The sequence below is a fragment of the Vulpes vulpes genome, chromosome 16 (assembly GCF_048418805.1).
Source record: "Vulpes vulpes isolate BD-2025 chromosome 16, VulVul3, whole genome shotgun sequence".
In the NCBI taxonomy this organism is placed as follows: Eukaryota; Metazoa; Chordata; class Mammalia; order Carnivora; family Canidae; genus Vulpes; species Vulpes vulpes.
In genome coordinates this window covers 38,509,521-38,530,998 of record NC_132795.1, presented here as the reverse complement: position 1 = coordinate 38,530,998, position 21,478 = coordinate 38,509,521, and the positions used below count along the sequence as shown (strand labels likewise).

Here is a 21,478-nt window from a genome sequence, read left to right as displayed (position 1 = left end):
GCAGACTCCGCCCTCAGTGCAGAGCCCATCGCTGGTCTCAATCTCGTGACGTTGAGCTGAAACCAAGCATCAATGCCCAACTGAATGCACTACCCAGGTGCCCTTTGTTATTTTACCAGTGTTTTAAAATGTAGACTTTATTTTTATTCAGGTATGGTGAAGCCAACAGATCAGAAGCAACTGCCATTGCAGTTTGTTACCCACACCTCCAAGGGGAGGGGGCATGGTACTACATGGGGAAGGGGTACACCCCAGGTCAGTTGGGGAGGCAGAGAGAGTGCAGGCAATGCTGTGTTTTCCACTGGAAGGAATGAACAAGGGAGGGTAAGCAGGTTTAGGATTGGCTAAATTGAATAACTTTGGTGGGCTCTGGGGAATAGGGACTGATTCTAGTTGTCTGGTACTGGGCTTTGTGGTGATCAGGGAAGGGGGGAGAGTGACCTTGAATGTGAAAGCCTAAAGGGTGTGGTTGGGGGGGTAGGGTCTGGATTGGATAGTTCACACACAAAAAGGCATACTTGAGCACTGGACCTTCACTATTTCAATGAATTGACTAACCTTGGGAGTGACAGTCCCCTCTAAGATCAGCAAAGCCCCAAGATCTCAAAGCATCCAACACAGAAATTAAGAAAAAAAAAATAGTTATGACAAGGCCCAGCAGAGCTGCACACTTGCTGACACCTGGAGCCGTTGACAAAGCTAAGGGGTAAGAACACAGACTCCGCTCGTTTGGTCACCAATTCATGGGACAAGGAAATCCTGTAGTGGAGCCAAAGCCCCCTAGGAGGGCTAGATCATTGTTCCTGTGTGACTCAGATGACCAGAATACCCCCGGTTGGGGCAATGGAATATATATCTCTTGAGTTGTCTACCACAGGCCTGCAAGTTGCCTCTCCTAACTATTCTAAAGTAGGAGGCAGATGTGAAGACGGTCTTTGGGAAAGAAACCTGACATGAAAACAAACTGCCGAGTGCTTAGCAAAGTACTTTCTGCAGCAGAGGTGGCTTATCAGGCGCCTGATGGCTCTGGCTTTACCATGTACACATCCAGTGAACAGAACCGGGGCCATGCCATGCAACACTTGGGTTGTGTGACACGTTCTGGTTTGGTGTCTCCCATAGGACTTCTGGATAATCTGGCCTCCTGTGTAGGACCCCATGTGGAGGAGAGGAAGCACGAGTCGGGTCAACATGAGTATCTAGTCTTTTAGCAATGATAGTTCTTACTGCAGATTAATATATTTGTATTCCTCCCTTTTTAACACAAATCGTTTTTGAAGTGCCTGACATTAATTATAATACACAGACAACAGGTTAACCACTCGATAGCACAAAGAGATAATATATATGAAAAAAAATCTTCATAAACTGCATATTATGCAGAAGTAATATTCCTCCTGTCATGCACATGAGGTAGGAAAAAAAAAACCTCAGTATTTTTGTAACATTTAGACAAGTCACCACGTGTATCTTTCTAGTTGATTCACCGAGAGGCTTCCTTTTGAATAAACTGCCCAGCAGAAGCATTATAGAGCCTTGAAAATCAACTTGCCAATTATTGCAACACACACACACACGCACACACACACACACCAGTGTTCTACATGCCTCTCACCTCAAAGAGAACTCTGCTTCAAGAGTGTAAAGTCTAGCTAGGTTAATTAGAATAATTTCTGTTACAGAAATGCTGGCACAGAAAAATAAAAGTTGCAAACTTTTTCCAACTTAAATCAGAATCTAATCTGCTTCCAAAAAGGCTTTTCTTTCTCAGCAAATTTAAGTAGCTTCAAAATCCCTTTATGAATGGAAAAAAGGAAAAAAAAAAAAAAAGAAAGAAAGAAAAAAATTGCAAGATGGCTGTAATATTAAAAGTTAAATCTTTAATGTGAACCCAAACGGGGTAAGAAGCTAAAATCCTGAGGGTTCGATATATTTCTACGTTTTATTGAAAAGTAGGAGCAGAAAGTAACTGATCATGCTTTCTATTTGCTAACATAGCAGATATGCACATAACGTTGCTTCTTAATTAAATTATCAAATCAGACTATTCCTAGGAACTGAAAGTGTTTTGGATCAGATAAACCAAGCCCATTCAATTTAGGTCTTCCTTAAGCAGTCTACTCATTAAAGAGCTTTATAATTACACTGGGAAATGCTCAGATCTCCCAGAGCAAATCTGGTTTTTGTGAGAACCCCAAACATTTCACGTTACTATGTTTTGTCGAGTCAAAATGATCTTCTGTGTTAACAAAACATGTTCATTCTCACAGCACTGAATGGATGCTTGTCATTAAAGGAAAAAAAAAAAGAGACACAATGAATTACAATAAAATATTTTCCTACCTTGTAGTCATATATTCAGCTCTGTGACCTGTGGGAAAACAAGATTAAAATAAGTAAAAGGAATGGAATCAGTGGAATGTGTATTTGGTAATTTTTTGTAACACCCATCCCTTATTTTAAGATGCTGAGTTTATAATAACTTACAAATTTTATGGTGGAAAGCATGAGGATAGCATAAAATGACAGACAAATAATTCAAAGTAAACATTTCATAAAATCTATGCCTAAAGTTCAATAAATCCTATAGATAGGAGAAACATGTTTCACATGGCAATTTGAGGCGGGATATTTATTTGTTACTCAGAACACATGAAATAGTTGCTTAATCTTAACTGTTAGGTTAACAAGGAAATACAGATAAAACACATCTGAAGTTCGAACGTTAGTTATTTCCTGTCTTGATTGATACCCGGGGAGGAGAAGGTGGTCAAATAGGGTTGGGAAAACTCTATTTCCAGAGTCTGAAATAGAGTTTGAAATAGTAGAGTTGGAAAACTCTACTTCCTTTATATTAAGTTCGTGTTCTTTCTATAATATATGGTCAGGTGAGAAGTTGTATTTTATAATCAGAATGATGCCGGCAGAAATTAAGTACAAGGACATTAAAGTATGCTACATTCTACAGCCTGTAAGCTAATAGCCTTCCAGAGTTCCCTGTCACTTAAAACATGAGTTTTTTGATTTATATATATATATAAATATATAAACCCAAGTTTTATGGGTTTATATATATATTTATATATTTGTTATATGTTTATATTTTATACATAATAAATATATGTTATATATATTTATATTTTATATGTAATAATAAATAGTATATATAATATATATCACATATATAGTATATACATACATATACATATTACATATTATATATGTAATATATCATATAATATATGTAATATGTAATATATGTAATATGCTATATTACATATATTATTGTATATATTATATTTATTATATATAAAATATAAATATATATAACATAAAAATATATAAAAATATATAAATATATATAACATAAATACATAAATTTTTTGGGCTTCTTGACTTGTTTTATTTTTTCATTTTTTATTATCATTTTTTTTTCTTGACTTGTTTTAAACGTTGGCTCTGTGTTTTTTCTTTTTTTTTTCTTTTAAAGTTGTGGGTTTCATTTATTTATTTATTTATTTATTTATTTATTTATTTATTTATTTATTTATTTATGATAGTCACACACACACAGAGAGAGAGAGAGGCAGAGACATAGGCAGAGGGAGAAACAGGCTCCATGCACTGGGAGCCCGACGTGGGATTCGATCCCCGGTCTCCAGGATCGCGCCCTGGGCCCCAGGCAGGCGCCAAACTGCTGCACCACCCAGGGATCCCCGGCTCTGTATTTTCATAGTGCACCTACAATCTGTGCTAATTCCAAGAGTGAATGTGTCTGTAGTTGCTGTTTGCTGTTTCTCACACTTAGGGTGGAGCTGTGGAAGGGGTGCAGAAAAGTGAACCATTCCACCAGTTTGTTTGCAAAATGATGTTCGTGGTCCTGAAACAGCCTGAAGTTCGGTGGCAGAGAAGGGTCCTGGTGCAGCACCAACAGGTCCGCCCAGCCCATCCTATCATAATGCAGTGATTCAGATTCCTGGGGTGAGGCCAGTGTAACAACTGTAGAGAAAACTGGCTTGTTGGACATGGTGAATGAACACTCCCAGGCAACAGAGTCTTTTACTCTATTATTTACTTTTGAAGAACAAAGGATTTGACTAATATTCTGTTTATTGAATGGGGGATGATAGTTAATATTAAAGAATACCTTCCTCAACCCAGATTCAGGCCACTAGAATCAGTTCTGGGCCATGACTTGGAGAGGGGGTGGGAAGAAAGGAGAGGAATCTGTTTCCCCCCGGCCCCCACCCCCTGCTACCCAGTTCTATCTGTCATTTAACTCTAGCTCCCTTCCTTCTGCTGGCCTTTTGCTATTTTGGGGGATGAGAAAAAGGAGAAGGTGGACAGAGAACTCCAGAATAATCTCTAGCTATTCATAAGCGGGAGAGACGATCTACTATAAAGTGGCGTCTTCTGGGATACCCTTCAGCAGGAAGCTGGTTGTACAGGGTAGACAGGGCTGGAGATTAAGATTTGAGAGTTACCACCATCTAGGTTGTTCTGGGGCACAAGACCTAGCTGAGATTACACAGGGTAAGTTGGGAGAATAAGCAAAAGGTTGACTTTACTACCATAGAAAAGTGACGTAAAATATATTACTAACAACAATAAAAATAGCAATGATGTCCAATACTTATTAAGACACTGTTCTAAGTACTTTCTATACATCAACTCATAATTTTTACAAAACCTTATGAAGCAGGTACTGTTATTTTTGTTTTATGGAAGAGAATGAGCATATAGGAAGCAAGCGATTTACTCAAGGTCATGCTGTTAGTATATGTGTCTGGCCCTAGGGTCAAGGTTTACATTTTTCCCTCACACATATCTGAATCTTAAAAATTTTTTTTAAAATTTAAATTCAGGTTAGTTAACATATGGTGCTAATATTGGTTTCAGGAGTAAAATTTAGTGACTAATCATTTACAACTAACACCTAGTGCTCATCCCAACAAGTGCCCTCCTTGATGTCCATCACCCATTTAGCCCATTCCTGCCCACCTCCCATCCAGCAACCCTCAGTTTGTTCTCTATAGTTAAGAGTCTCTTATGGTTTGTCTCCCTCTCTGTTTTTATCTTATTTTTCCTTCCCTTGCCCTGTATTTATCTGTTTCTTCAATTCCACATATACGTGAAATCATATGGTATTTGTCTTATTTTGCTTAGCATAATACCTTCTAGGTCCATCCACATTGTTGCAAGTGGCAGGTTTTCATTCTTTTTTGGTGGCTGAGTAATATTTCATTGCATTTATATATACCACATCTTTTTTTACTCATTCGTTAGTTGGTGGACATACGGGCTCCTTCCATAATTTGGCTATTGCTGATAATGCTGCCATAAACACCGGGGTGCATGTGCCTCTTTGAATCAACATTTTTGTATCCTTTGGGTAAATCCAGTAGTTCAATTGCTGGGTCATTGGGCAGTTCTATTTTTAACTTTTTGAGGAACCTCTACACTGTTTTCCAGAGTGGCTGCACCAGTTTGTATTCCCACCAATAGTGCAGAAGGGTTCCCCTTTCTCTGCATCTTGGCCATTCTCACTGGTGTGAGGTGGTATCTCACTGGGGTTCTGATTTGTATTTCCCCAATGATGGGTGATGTTGAGCATTTTTTTCTTGTGTCTATTAGCCATTTATATGTCTTTTTTGGAGAAATGTCTGTTCATGTCTTCTGCCCATTTCTTAACTGGATTATTTATTTTTGGGATTTTTTTCTAATTTATTTATTCATGAAAGACACACAGAGAAAGGCAGAGACACAGGCAGACGGAGAAGCAGGCTCCGTGCAGGGAGCCTGATGCAGGACTCAGTCCCAGGACCTTGGGATCATGACCTGAGCTGAGGCAGGTCCAAGTGTCCCTGGGGTGTTGATTTTGATGAGTTCTTTATGGGTTCTGGATACTAGCCCTTTATCTGATATGTCATTTGCAAATATCTTCTCCCAATCCATGGGGTTGTCTTTTAGTTTTGTTGATTACTTCCTTCAGTGTACCAAAGCTTTTTATCTTGATGAAGTCCCAATAGTTCATTTTTACTTTTGTTTCCCTTGCTTCTGGAGATGTGTCCAGCAAGAAGCTGCTGTGGCCAGGGTCAAAGAGGTTGCAGCCTGCATTGTCCTCTGGGATTTTCATTGTTTCCTGTCTTACATTTAGGTCTTTTTTTTTTTTTTTTTTTTTTTTTTACATTTAGGTCTTTCATGCATTTTGAATTTATTTTTGTGTATGGTGTAAGAAAGTGGTCCAGTTTCATTCTTCTGCATGTGGCTGTCCAATTTTCCCATTTTTTGAAGAGACTTTTTCCATTTTATATTCTTTCCTGCTTTGTCAAGTGACCATAGAGTTGAGTGCCCATTTCTGGGTTCTCTATTCTGTTCCCATGATCTATGTGTCTGTTTTTGTGCCAGTACCACACTGTCTTGATGATCACAGCTTTGTAATACAGCTTGAAATCAGGCATTGTGATGCCTCTCACTTTTCTTTTCTTTTTTAACATTACATTGGCTATTTGGGGTCTTTCCTGGGTCCATGCAAATTTTAGGATTGTTTGTTCTAGTTCTGTGAAAAATGTTGGTATTATTTTGATCAAGTTTGTTTTAATTCTAGACTTGAGCTCCCAAGTAATATACTGTAAAAATATAAGTCTTATTCCCTAGCAAATACTTCGAAAGATCCTAAAAGAAAGGAAGGGATTATGGCTTATGCTTTTGTGTCCCCCATATGGCTAAAGTCAAATACAAAATACTAAAGATGTACTAAATTATATAATACACAGTAAGTTAAAATTTTCAAGTATTGGGATGCCTGGCTGGCTTTGTCAGTAGAGTGTGCCACTCTTGATCTAGGGGTTGTAAATTTGAGCCTCACGTCGGTTATAGAGATTAAAAAAAAATCTTAAAAAAATAAAAATGAACTAAAAATAAAAATTTAAAATGTCTACAAAATTAAATTGGATAACTGAGGTTAATCACTTTCAAGTGATTCAATGACAAAGTCACTAATAACTCCTTACAAATGAAATGTTTTATATAACCTTGAAATTCAGCTACTTTTGTGAAAATATCCCAAGCAAAAAGCCTCTAGATTTAGAAAAAGATCATATACTAAATGGCTTAAAATCATTTTGCTCCATCCATCCATGGTTAATAGTATGGGATAAAAAATTAAAAACCTATAAAAGATACATTTTGATTAATGAACCAAGAGCAAGCTTCACAAGAACAATCATTCATAGTGTAACTGCCACCAGCACATCCATTGTTTTGTTCAGCTAATAGTACTGAGTGCGCCTCAATTGATGAATGAGGTTTTATTTTTTAATCAGTATCATCATTAATAGATCAATAACACACAAGCTTAGAAGATTCTGCTTCCCAGAGAAATGTGAAAGCTTCCAGTGGTTTGAGGATTAGATTTCAATCACTTTCTTTGGAAGGCTATTTAATTATTAAAGACAACAATTTCTTCCTTTACTGCCACCACCCCCCCGCGACACACACAATATAAGCCATTTGGAGGCAAAAAATTACCCATGACTATCCTGTTCTTGCTACAAACACCTACTTTGACTACTCCAATCATTTCACCTGAGAATTCAGAAGTGGATTATTTTTCACACTCAAATGTATTTTATCACCACAGACTAAAAGGGAAAACCAAAACAGTTTGGTGGCAATTTGAGATTTAAAAAGTCCCAACTAGATGAAATATTTAAAATGTGCACAGCTCAAACCGAACGGAGGCACCCAGAATTGGATCCCTTGTGAATGTCCGATAAGGACTCCTGGCATTCCTTTATGGTCCTTTTTCTTCCTTAAGAATACACTGCTTTTCTAAAAAACATAATTATTCACAATCAGCTTCTCTTTTCCAAGTATGTTTGTACTTCTACTCAAAGACAGACATGGATTGAATGAGGATAATCCATTTAATTCCCTTGTCAGAAACCTTACGCCCAGGTCTAGAAACAATCTAACATGGGACTTGGCTTCCAGTGTCAAATTTTCTGTATTTAGCGAAAATGGCACTGATATTTACACACCCCCTCTTAACTCCAACGTTGCACACAAAGGGGCCAGTGTGAACACGAGAGCTCATTATTAAAAGAAAAAGAAACAATTTCAGTGCCTCAGGTTTACGGATGTATATCTCATGTACTGGGTTGATGTAACGTCTCCAAATTGAAAACAAATGACATCACAAGAGGATTTAATGGCGTTGCTGAAGGATGATGAAGAAGGTGGTGACTTTGGTCTTAACAGCCCATTATGTGTTTCTTTGTATTTCAACAGTTTTCAAAGATTTGGAATTCTGAATTTTGACAGTGCACCTTTAAGAGTCCAATCTAGTTGCTTCACAATGTTGTAAATCAAAGGACTTACTGGGCCTCTGGTAGGCTGCCAAAAGCAGGCAGTAAGGCAGGCCAAACACATGTCTGTAGTTACAGTTTCAGCTGTGTAAGATCAACTGCTAAATCCCTGGGTTAGGCTCTATTTGTTTTACTATGAAGGCAGTTTTTGCAGCAGTGAGTCTAGTCTATTTCAGAGATATGATTTCTGTATGAAAAGCCAGGACTGTCCCCAAACACACCATCTAATCCTCTGCTACTAACCTGATTTCCCCAAACCCAAATTTGGATTCCTTCATCAGGACTCGCCATTGGATCATCTCACTGTGGGACAGGCACCATTAACTCTCCTTGTCTCCATTGGTAAAAACCTATTACCTCGAACAGGGCTTGCATGGAAAGCTAGCAGGCTCACATGGTGGAGCTGAAAGGTGGGGCAAGCTCAGCCTTTCTCTGGGCAAAGCTGCCAGGATTAAGCCTGGGCAGCGACCAACATGTGGTGTGCTGCCAAGCCCATGTGTGGGGTGGGGCCAAGGGGCACAGAGGCCTGCAACAAGTGGGCGAAGGCTAGGGTGTCTGATGCCATCGGATGAGGATCACCAAGTTCCTGAGTCAATCCAATCTGGTGAAGGCCTGGTGCACCTGAACACAGCTTGTGTCACTAAGATACTGAAACCTATTGAGAGAAACTCCAAGTTAAAGAAATCTGGGCTCAGAGGTCACAAGGTACGATACAGCTTTGCACAGCACAGGGGCTAACGATGGGGTCTGGCAAAAGGATTCAGTAAGTTGGCTAAAATACAGCCCTATCCAATAATGGCATGAAAAATAATAGGAACGGCTGGGGCTTTCTCTCCAGGAGGCATTAGGGAATCTATGTAGAATGAGCATCATAAAAGTTTCAGATTGTGACCCCAAGTGAATTAACACATGTGTCTGCACACATGCCAAGAATGAATTCACCCACTACTTCATTCCCTCCAGCTCACAATTTCTAAAGTGGGATGCCGTCCTACAGGGAAGATGCCTGTAAGCATCCATCCACACTTAGCGATAATTTATGCTTTGGGACCGGCCACTGACCTTGGGGGCATCGCTGAAATATCAGGCCTTTTGTGGCAGGTGGAAAAAACGATCTTATATGATACTATGGAGGAAACAAGAAAAAAAATTGGGACAGGATTGCTACAATAAGACAACTATTCAAAGAAGAAAAAAGAAAAAAATAAGGAAAAGAGCTTCTTAAAAAAAGTTGCAACCTCCGTTATAGAAGAGCTGAGAGCCTTGTACAGGGCACATTCATGTACCCTTCACTGAGATTTCCTAACTGTTAACATTTTGCCACATTGGCCTTATTTCCTTCTCCCCCCCTCCCGCCCCCTTCGCTTCTGTATCTTTTCTCCTGAATCATTTGAAAGTAACTGGCAGAAGTTATTTATGATACTGAGCATATATTTCTTACAAATTAAAAAAAAAGATTAAGAATCTTCTCCTTCATAATCATAACACCACTGTCATGTCTTAGAAAATTAACATTAATTCAATAACGTCACTTAATATACAGTCTGTCTACGTTTAAATTTCCCTAATTGTCCTTAAAATGTCTTTTGTAACTTTTGTGTTTTTGAATCAGCAAGTTTGCTAATTCGAATTTTTTTGAATTTGCTTTTTTGCAAATTCAAAGCTTAATGAAAGTTCACACGTTTTGTTTGGTTATTTTATTTTTGAAGACAACTTTCTAGTAGTTTAAATATTAATTTTTTTCTAAGTGAAATCAGCCTTTTATCTTAGAATCTGGCGTCCTAACTGAAATACATGGAGCCTTAGGTCATGATGACCTTTCTCCAAGTGCTCATTCCCTGAGGATAGTGTGTCCTTTGGAGGAAACCAGGAGATAAGGGGATGAAAAAACCATCTTGTCAGTAGGAAGGTTCTAGAATGGTAGGGGGCAAGAGTTTAGGTCAAAGAGCAGCAATCTCTTTTTGGCCTGAGTTACACACCTCAGTCCTCTCATTTCCCACTCCCATCCAATGGATTCTCTTTCACTTTCTATAATTTCTGGCAAGATCTAGTGTGAATAAAGGATGAAGTTACAGCCTATGAGGCCCTTAAAAAAGGGGCTTTCCTTGTATTTATTTTTTCCTTTTAAATTTCAAGAAGATGAAAGGAGAAACTAATATTGACACAGTCCCTTTTGCCTATAAGCCTTTTTTCTCCATTAGTTTTCTCATTTGTAAAAATGGGGAAGGTGATAGCCCAGTTCAATAAATAGTTCAGAACGATGCCTAGTCCAGAGAAAGCCCTATAGATGTGGCAGCTATTCTTCTTTTTGTTATTATTATTATTAGCTATAGTAGTTAACTTCATTAGATAATTTCTCAAGTAAAAACAGTGGGTAAGGAAAGGGAAAAAAAAAAAGTCTCCCCAACTGGTCTAACTGGTTTCTAGGAGTCCAGGAAGGCATCAGATGAGAGAGTAAACAGTGCCCCCCGCTAAAACAAATGGGGCGGAGCTGGAAGGGTGGACGAGTCCCAGAGGGTAAGGACGAAGAGGCTGGGTGGTCAGCAGGTGGGAGCAGGTACAGCTCTGCCCAGTTTTCTACCATCAGAGGCACCAGGTGTTAGGAGCACTGGGCTGGGCAGAGCGTTCCTCAGGAGCGCTGTGTTGGCTTTGTAGCCCTCCTTAGATTTCACTATTCCTCAAGGTTAGCACCAAGCTTACAAAGAAAACAATTATAGGGAAAACTAGATTATTACGGTGACAGCAAAAGCCCAGTCTAAACAGGCAGTGCCCTCTGCTTCTTAAAACACAAATCCACAACGCGCATTCTTTACAGAATTAGCTACATGACACAACACGTAACCCATGTCACCTCCCCATCTAGTTCTGGCAACTGACCTTCTCCAAGGGTCCTCTGCAATAAGTCATGTTTGGCTTGGAGTTTTGTGATGAGATTACTGCCTTCCAAATATTCTCTGAGTTTCTGCAAAAGGAAAGATTCATTCTTATTTTAAAGATTTTATTTATTTATTCACAAGAGACACAGAGAGAGAGGCAGAGGCACAGGCAGAGGGAGAAGCAGGCTCCCTGTGGGGAGCCCGATGTGGGACTCGATCCCGGGACCCCAGGATCATGACTTGAGCTGAAGGCAGATGCTCAACCACTGAGCCACCCAGGGGCCCCAAGATTCATTCTTAAGTTAAAAAAAATATATTTCATGTCAAGGAACTTCCCATGGGATATCTAAACTCCAGCCACTTTTCTCTGCTGGAGCCTAGGATCCTGCTCCTGCGAGTGCAGTCTGATGCCATCACCTGGGAGCCCAGCGGGGATGCAGACTCGCAGGTGCCTCCTTCCCCAGACCTATGGAAATCAGAACCTGCATGTTAACAAGCTCTCCTGGTGATGTGTATGTGTGTTAACATTTAAAAGTAGTTTCAAAAAAAAAAAAATAAAAGTAGTTTCAGAGCAGTCTTCTTTAAATCTGTGTAATTGGCATCATCTGAGGAATTTTTTTAAAAAGTACTAACTCCTAAATCCTATCCAGAGCAACAGAATTGGGAACTCCAAGGGCAGATAGGAGTTCATACTCTGTAATTTTTTAAAAAATGATTTTACTTATTTATTCATGAGAGACACAGAGGGGGAGGGGCAGAGACACAGGCAGAGGGAGAAGCAGGCTCCATGCAGGGAGCCCGACATGGGACTCGATCCCAGGACCCCGGGGTCATGACTTGAGCCGAAGGCAGATGCTCAACCACTGAGCCTCCCAGGGGTCCCAGGAGTCCACATTTTAATAAAGAACCCCAGTTGATTCCAACCCAACTCTAGCAGCTGTGTTTGGGGAGCCCAGACCCGAGCCCCAAGAGTGCATGGGAAGCAGTACACTCACCATAAAGTAGAACTGCTCTGTCTCCTGCTGGTTTGCTCTCCTCTTGGCGATACTGGGCTTACTTAGGTAGGTCTCCGAGACAGTGGATTTCACAGACTCTGTGGACCGGCTGTGCTGGAAGCATTCAGAGACATCGTAGTCCTCGATGGTGACCATATCCTGTATGGTCTGCAAGGTGGCTTCGGTCGTTTTCTTAACCTGGGGACAGGAACACATTTCTCATGTTACTACCTAATTTCATGAATCCCACACTTGGTGAGAATCTACTCAGTCAGGCGGAGATGAAGACACAGGCCCTGCCCCAGGAGAGGAGAGAGGGACGGGTACACAACACTACGATCGCCAATGTACAGAGGCTCTCTTCAAAATCATCCTCAAGAGGACATTACTGTGTATTTGAATCCTTACAAATCTCATGTATCACCGGGTGCTCTCTCAATTACATCTTTTAAAGTAATCTTTTAAAATCAAGAGTGAATAAAATAAAAAAAATAAAATCAAGAGTGAAACCACACACACAAAATACACACGCCACACACCATAAGCGCATCGCTTCTTGATGACACTGAACACACTTATGTAACCACCACTCAGATCAACAAAAATAGCACATTACGAATATCCTCATGCTTCTCCCAACGACCACACCCCTTCCTCCTGCCCAAAGGTAGCCCTTATCCTGATTTCTAACGTCATGTATCAGTTCTAGCCTTTTTTGTACGTCATATACATGGAATCCTAGAGCGTGTATGATTTTTGTCTTGCTTCTGTTGTTCGACTTTATGTAGTAAGATTTATTCATTTCTTTGGAGTATAGGATTTCATTGCTGAATGCTGAATATTCATTATAGGAACACATCGTAATTCATCCCCTTTTCTATTGATAGATGACTAACTTCTAGTTTTGGGCCACTGAGACTACGACTGCTATGACTCCACGTCTAGCATACCAGAGCAGAATTGCTTATGTGGTTCACCCAACTGTTTTCCAAAATTATTGTTCTGATTTGTATTTGCACCAGCGCGATAAGAAGAGATCCTGTTACTCTACATCAAGAGTTGGCATTATCAGTTTTTAAAAATGTAAACCATTGTGTTGGGTGTATAGTGGTATCTTATTGTGGTTTTATTTATTTATTTTAAAAAATATTTTATTTATTTATTCATGATAGAGAGAGAGAGAGGCAGAGACACAGGCAGAGGGAGAAGCAGGCCCCATGCTGGGAGCCTGACACAGGACCTGATCCTGGGACCCCAGGACCACACCCTGGGCCAAAGGCAGGCACTAAACCGCTGAGCCACCCAGGGATACCCCCTTATTGTGGTTTTATTTTTTATTTATTTATTTTATTGTGGTTTTAATATGCATTTCTTTGATGCCTGAGATTGAGCTTATTATAATATGTTTAAGATAATTTGGATTTCCTCTCTTGTAAATGCTTTGTTCAAATCTCTTGCTCAATTTTCTACTGGTTTATAAGTATTTTTCTTACTTTTTTGTAGATACAGCTAGGAGTCTTCTGTTAGTTTTATGTGTTGCAAGTATCTTTTCCCACTCTGCTCCAGCTTGTCACTCTAGTATCTAGATGAACTGTCTCTAATTTTAATGTAATCAATTTACCAATCCCTTCCTTTATGATTAGTACTTTTTGTGTCCTACTTAAGAAATATTTTCCTATCTCGGAGCCATAAAGATATTCTTCTATTATCTTCTAGGAGCTTTTTAATTTATCGTCTACATTTATCTTGCACAATTAGGCCACATACTACCTTTGCTTATCAAAGTCTAGTGTAAATCGATAGCTTTATCCTTTTCCTGACGTACAGAATTTAGAGCATCTTAACTTCATTCACTTCTCCTTATTTATATGCTGTTTTTATAATGTATTATAATAGAATACATATGTAAGTATTAACATATTTAAATACATCAGTTGTTATAGTCAATATTCATTCAGCTTTATCCATATATTACGTTATTTGACCTCATTTCCTTATACTGTTAAGACTAATTCTCTGCCTTTAGAAATTCCTTTTAGCATGAGTCTGCTGGTGGTGAACTCTGCTTTTTATTGACTTGAAAATGTCTTTTATTTCACTTTCATTTATGAAAGTTATTTCTTCCTGGTTGGCAGTTTATTTTCTTTCAATACACTGAACACTATTTTCTTGCTTCTATGTTCCTGTTGAATGAGAAGTTTTCTATGAGTCTATTGCTACTTTGCTTCCTTCTCCAGCTGCTTTCTACATTTTTAAAAAATTTTACTTATTTGAGAGAGAGAGACCGCACAAGCAGGGAGACGGGACTGAGGGCGAGGGAGAAGCGGACTCCCTGCTGAGCAGGAAGCCTGATGCAGGCTGATCCCGGGACCTCAGGATCATGACCTGAGTCGATGGCAGATGCTCAATCAGGTGCCCCTAAAGTTTTCTGCAGTTTTACATGATGTGTGTATGTAAGGATTTTAAAAATATATTTTACCTGGATGTTTTTGGACTTCTTGAATTGTGTGATATTTTTCATAAACTTTGATAAATTCTTAGCTTTTATCTCTGCAAATATTGTCTCCTTTTCTATTGCTTTCCTTTCTGGGAATTTAATTACTATGCTACACATCACTGTGTTCTCCATATCTCCTACCCTTCTATTTGTCTTTTCTTTTTGTTTTATTTTTAAGACTTCAATTTATTTATTTGAAAGATAGAGAGGGGCGCCAGAGCATCTCAGATGGTGAAGCATCTGCCTTCAGCTCAGGTCATGATCTGCAGGTCCTGGGATCAAGCCTCAAGTTGGGCTCCCTGCTCAGCTGGAAGTCTGCTTCTCCTTCTGCCTCTGCACCTCCCCTACTTGTGCTCTCTCTCAAATAAATAAATAAATACATAGAATATATTTTTTTTAAAGAGAGTGTGCATGCATGAATGTGAACATGAGTTGGAGGGGAAGAGCAGAGGGAGAGGGACAAACAGACTCCCCGCTGAGCGGGGAGCCTAACTTAGGCCTCAATCCCAAGACACTGAGATCATGATGTGAGTCGAAGTCAGACACTTCACTGACTGAGCCACCCAAGCACCCCCCTCTTTGCATTTTCTATCCTTTTGTTTTTCCACACTGCATTTTGGCTATTTTCTTCTGATTTGTCCTCCACTTTGATAATTCACTCTTCAGCTGTGTCGAATCGGATATTAAAACCGTCCACCAATTTATTAACTTGGGACACTGTAGTTCTCACTTTTAGGATCCCTTTGTGGTACATTTTCAAACCTGTTACTTCATTGTTCATGAAATATAAGCTTGGCTTTTATCTCCTCAAACACAGTTAAGTAGTTCTTTTATAGTTCATTTCTGACAATCTCAATATTTGGAACTCCTGTGGGTATTTCTCTGTGATCTGATGTCTGTTTGCTGGATGTTTTGGTAGAGTTATTTGAAATCTAGCGTGAGACTACTGTCCTCTAGAAAGAATGTCTCTTTTTTTTCCCAAGCTAATCAGGGCACTAATGGTTCAGAATCACTGGATTTACTTTTGTTCAAAATATTTGATGCTCTTCCTTTTGGGAACATATGGTTCTGTGCCATGGACTTCAGGCTTGGCCAGACACCTTGTTCAGGACAGTGAAATGTGAAATAATCAGCTGAGGGACTCAGTCCACTATTACAAGAAGTAGAAATAAAATCAATTACTCTTTTCTTTTAATTAACAAAATACTATTTAGGGAAGAAGTAATGGCAATCAATGTTAGTTCCCATGCTTAAGGAGATCACATGATAAAGTAAAACAAAAACACAAAGAAATTCAACAGACTTAGTCATTATTGCTGGGGATATCTGCACAATGCATATGGAAAAAAGCATGTTAAAGGTTATTTAAAAATAAACAATACTCTAAGTGGTTACTTTAAGGTAGTCATGATTACATAATTTATAGACTGAATGAAAAGACTCATCACCCCAGAGGTGACATCAGCAAGACAGCAAAATAGGAGGCTCCCCTTCATATTCCTGACCCATTGCAACAATAATCTGGTGGCCATCCAGGGGCAAAAGTGTATTTGTGGGAGCTCTGGGATCCAGGTAAGAACTGATAAAACCTTGGTAAAGCCCAGGACTGAGGAGGACCAATTTGAGAAAGTAGGTCTGGGCCCAGGTGGGAGGCTTGCCAATGGTGGTCCTGGCTACTGTCCCAGAAACAGCCGTGTCCCCCTGGGGACTGTTACTGTCCTTGTTTGGCTTTGGTCCTATCACCAGAACTACCTGTCAATGGCCCCAGAAGGAGGGACATGTACTTGAGCCTCCTAGCTGTGGACTGTGTAGCAGCCTGTGATGTAGTTCCAGACCCTCTCAGCCCTAGTCATGGAGCAGCCCTACCTATTGCTCCTGCAGGCAGGCCTGCATGCCTTGGTTCTGGCTATGCATCCCAAAGTGGACCTGGGTCTTGGTGCCAGCTGCTCCGGCTGGGGTACAGAGCCAGTCCTACTGGGTAGGAACCTCTTCAGGACACTGGTGGGTGTCACACCCATTCAGGCACCTCGTAACAGACACACTACCTGTGGACCAACTGCGGGCCCTGAGGTGGACCATCCTCCCAGCACCAGACTTCCTGTCGTAGGTCTTGGAGGCGGTACCATTTGCCCAGGGACCAGAGAGGATCCACACCCAGCAGGTCCCCTGGTAACAGGTCCACTGACTGTGGACCGAGCAGGAGCCGTGTGGTTCCTGTCATTGTCAACGACACTGTTTTTTTCCTCCTTTACTCCACTTTCTTCTCTGAAGCAAGAGCGTCATGGCTAAATCTGGAATTGTCAGGAAGAATAAAGGATGTGACAGGAAACACCAGACACGGTGGCTGGGACTACATATCACCCCATGGGATGTTCTCGACGAAGAATAACACCAGCTTCTGACACACAAGTCATGTTAATAAGCCACAAGGAGGGAATATAATGAGGCAAATACGAAGCAGCTAATAGGAGGCCTGTAATGACGCCCCATTAGCAGCAGGAAAACACAGTTAGCTTCGGTAGGAGAGGCTGAATGGGTGACAAGGAATTATGGAAAACCCAAAGAATGTACCACCCTGGAGGGGTGTGCAGGTGGCCTGGCCTCTGAGATGAGAGTCAAAGTGAATGACACAGAGGAGGTGACTTTCACGGGCTCCCAGAGACTGGCTCTTCTGCCTTTTAACTCACAGGACGTTACAATCGTTGGAGAAAACAAAACCGTTGTTGTGTCTTCTCTAAACACCTGCAGTAGATTCCCAAAGCTGCCGGAACAAAGTACCACATGCTGGGGGCTCGTGCGCCACCAGTTATCGTCCTACAGGTCTGGTTGCTGCAGGTCTGGGAGCAAGGTGTGGGCAGGGTCGGTCCCCTCCTAGGGCCACGAGGGAAGACCTGTTCTAGGCCTGCCTTCTTAGCTTGCAGATGATCAGCTTCTGGGGCTCTTCACGCAGCCTTCTCTGCTTCTGTGTGCAAATTTTCTCTTTTTATAAGGACACTGATGACACTGGATTAAGGCCCACCCTGATGGCCTCACTTTAATTACCTGCGTGAAGACTCTTGTCTTCAGATAAAGTCATATGCTGAAGTACTGGGGGTTGGTACTTCAACACAGAAGTTTTGGAGGAACACAATCCAACCTCTAACACACACGCTATTTTATGACACTGTGTCTTGCACATGACACAGGCCTCATCATCCTTTAAGACTCATCAATCCAGGGACGCCCGGGTGGTTCAGTGGTTGAGCATCTGCCTTTGGCTCAGGGCGTGATTCCAGAGTCCCGGGATCGAGTCCCATGTCTGATTCCTTGCATGGAGCCTGTTTCTCCCTCTGCCTATGTCTCTGCCTCTCTCTCTCTGTGTCTCTCATGAATAAATAAAATCTTAAAAAAAAAAAAAAAGACTCATCAATCCATCTGTGAGGATGACCCCCAGCTCCACCTTCCCTCCACCACCTATCTACTTACTTCCTGCCATGACTGACCTTGGATGCGTTTCAATGACAGCACTGTATTGTTTCAGATGTGTTAAAAATTACCAGAAAGAAAGCAGACACACATGCACGCACGCACGCACACACACACACACACACACACACACACACACACGGAGACTGGATTAATGCCATAGCTAACCAGCCAAGGGGACAGAAATTTACTGCCGGCAGAGGAAGGCAGGAACAGAGGCAGAGCATCTTGCCATGGCCCGTCATTCCTGGTGCAGATTCCTTGGCTGTGCTGGGGAATGAGGAGAATGAAGCCAGATCCGTTTCTCACAGCACCTACCACACTGTTGGGAGAGCTCTGCTGTCCACATACGGGGGAGCAACTTGAGGTTGGAGATCGCTTTTTAAGCTTTCTAGCTCTAGTTAATTAGCACAGTGCCTGGGCCACAGTGGCTTATCCAAAAGGTTCAATGAATGAATGGTAGAGGTTGAAGTCCTCCTCCTTTCAAATCCACAGATGTCAAGGAAACATTCAGCACACAGCAACAGCGGGAGCCTTCACAGCTGACAGCCACCCTGACTCTGCCATTCCAGCCAGGGTGCCCTATCCCGTGGCTCATTTTTAAGTCCTTTCTAGAAACTCTCCTCGCTCTGCTTGGTATTTTCTGGATCATGCTTCTTCTTTCGGGGAGTTAAAGCTTATTTGAAACTACACACACATACACATCACATACATGGCTTCTAAAAATAAGTGTTTTCAAAAAAAAAGTGCGTTTTCGTGAGGGACATTTGATCCTTGTTTTCAAGGATCATGGCCAAGATAGTGCTATCATTTGACGGATAAATGGTAGCTATCTTTTACTTAGGCTTCAGAAGAAGCCTCATCAATAGAAGCTTTGAGGCAATAAGAAATACCTAAATAAGAAAGAAAACAAGTTAGATAAGCAAAAATAAAGTTAAAGCTACGGAGAAGATTAAAAATAGTAATTATGATTAGGTAATTACCAAGCTCCACATCTTATACCAAGTCTTAGAATAATTTGACAATAGCCCCAAAGGGTTTGATCACGGATTTTCATGACTTGGCACTGTGTTGCAGTCAGTGGTTTTATGGGATGTTTTGGGGGGATATGGGACTGTTCCACCCTAGGTAGGCAGTATAACCAAAATCTCTCTTATTTTCCTCAATCACCCAGGCCATGAAAATTGTTTCAAATGTTTACATAAAATCTTGTTCATTATGGTTGAAAATACCCTGGGTAAGGAATCTATTTTTGGAATAGTCTTTGAGTTACTCCCTAGTAAACTGTCGGTGAAAGATTTTAAGTAAAGTGAGGAAAATTTATATGGGGCTGTCAGTTCATTAAACAGTGTTGCAAATTAACTGAGGAATCACAGGCTTCTCTCTTTTCCATTCCCTTTGGGGGGATAAATCTATAACTTAAGAGAAACTCACTTTATAAATGACACATAAGTCATGGCTCAGAAGTGACTCGCTTATGGAAACTCTATTTTCTGGCCCAAACATTGGGACAGATGGTCTGAAAATGGGGGCAAACTCCTTAAAATGAAGGCTGTACTAAAAATATGAAAAGCATAATGACTCTACTCATACAATTCCTTCTCCTTCTCTTGAGCCGTGTCTAGATGAAAGGGTGGAAAGAGGAACTCTAAGAAAAGGGAACTGCAGACTATGGGGAATCAATCCAGAGCTAGCTTGGAAAGAAAGAAGAAAAGGGAATGACTCCCAAGCTAAAATCTGTAGCTTTAGCCTGTAACAAAGGTTAAAAGTGAACTTGAAGAAATAAAGGTTAAAAGTAAACTTGAAGAAGGTGTGCAAAACTGTGTGACATTAGATTGAAAGACGTCTAGAGACTATTTACAGTGAGAAAGGTATAAATGATTATTTAGATGTAGGTTGCTTTGAAAGTGTGGTCTTTAAAAGTACTAATTTTTTTTGTTTTGTTTTTTAAAGTCCTAATGTTTTGAATAAAAAAGTTACACTTCTAAGGAAAAAGAAAACAAAGAAATAGCAATAGAGCTGTGTGGGCAGCAGGCTCTGCTCTATTCTATGTGTACAACCCAGAGGGGGCACTAATAAATATTTGTTTGCTGGACAACAGGGGGTTGAAATCATTACACTGAGGTACCAGTGATGCAAGCGTGCAGCGTAATGACATGGAAAGCTCATTTTAAAAGGCCTAATAGGCAAAGGTAAAGTTGTAAGGAGACAACAATCCATTATTAATCTGTATCCACCCCGAATTCAATGACGCCCTTCTCAAAGCTCCACTCCGCTTTTGCTATGTGTGAGTATTCTGAGGCCACTTCACAAACGCTTACTGCTCTCTTTGTTCTAAGGCCAGGCCTGCAAACTCAAATATCTTTGAGGGCCAAGGAAGTAATGAAAATGAGGCAAGTGGGCTGAGTGGGGAGCATGGCAAACGGGAAGCACATGCTCTGAGTCTAAGGGGAGCATCTCAGCTCAAGCCAGTTATTATCGTCCTGCAGAAACACAGGCCTAGTATGGATCAGACTTTGTAGCTGTTTAGAAACTGGGCACAGGTATTTTTATTCAAGGCTTCTAATTGTTAAATGCTAGCAACTAATTTTTAAAAATCAAGTGCTGTAGAGCAAACAGAATTTGTCCACAGCCTGTAAGCTCTTAGCATGGAAATTCCCTTCTAAAAAGGCTTCCTACAGTTTTAAACAGCATCCATTATTTGTAGTTAAGAACTGGTGAAAAGGTTCGTGTTCTATTTAGCTGCACTGTCCGTGTTTTTGTAAACGTGGATGAAATTCTCTTCCAACTTTTATCTTTTCACTGGGCAGTCATAATTATTATTAGTTAACTGAACTTGTTCCAGTGAATTTTGGTCCCTGTGTGTATCTGTTTGTGCAGAGGCAGGGAATTATACTTGTTTCTTGACTTGTGTGTTCTGGCTTGAGAGCAATGTGTCAATTTTTGGACCTCTGTCAGTGGAGGATGGGGAGGCAAATTCCCTATTTATCATAGAGAAAACGCTATAAAAGACTCCAAATCAGCAATGATTGCTATTTTGTTCCCAAGTTACGGCTCTTATTTTCTACATTATATAAATGACTTGTTACAGCCTGGCTCTCGTGCAACCCAGATGCTGTGACATTCATCTCTGTACTCCCCACACCTGACAAAATATGTGGAACGTAGAAGTTGATGAACAAATATTTATTGTACTGAAATGAACTGACTCATAGTGTCAAAACCCCTTAAACGGGCTCTCAAAGTCTTTTGTCATCTGACTTTAGCTCCACCTTT

General features: G+C 40.5%; 1 protein-coding gene across 2 annotated transcripts in view; it reads right to left on the bottom strand.

The window, feature by feature from the left end:
• Positions 1-21,478, bottom strand: part of SRGAP1 (SLIT-ROBO Rho GTPase activating protein 1) — a 266,692-nt gene that overhangs the window by 44,000 nt on the left and 201,214 nt on the right. For both annotated transcript variants that reach the window (XM_026001787.2, XM_026001788.2), the window contains exons 9-11: positions 12,241-12,438; positions 11,247-11,331; positions 2,344-2,371 (exon numbers count right to left, since the gene is read on the bottom strand). In XM_026001787.2, the coding sequence (XP_025857572.1) occupies positions 2,344-2,371; positions 11,247-11,331; positions 12,241-12,438 (311 nt within the window). The remainder of the gene's footprint in view (positions 1-2,343; positions 2,372-11,246; positions 11,332-12,240; positions 12,439-21,478) is intronic.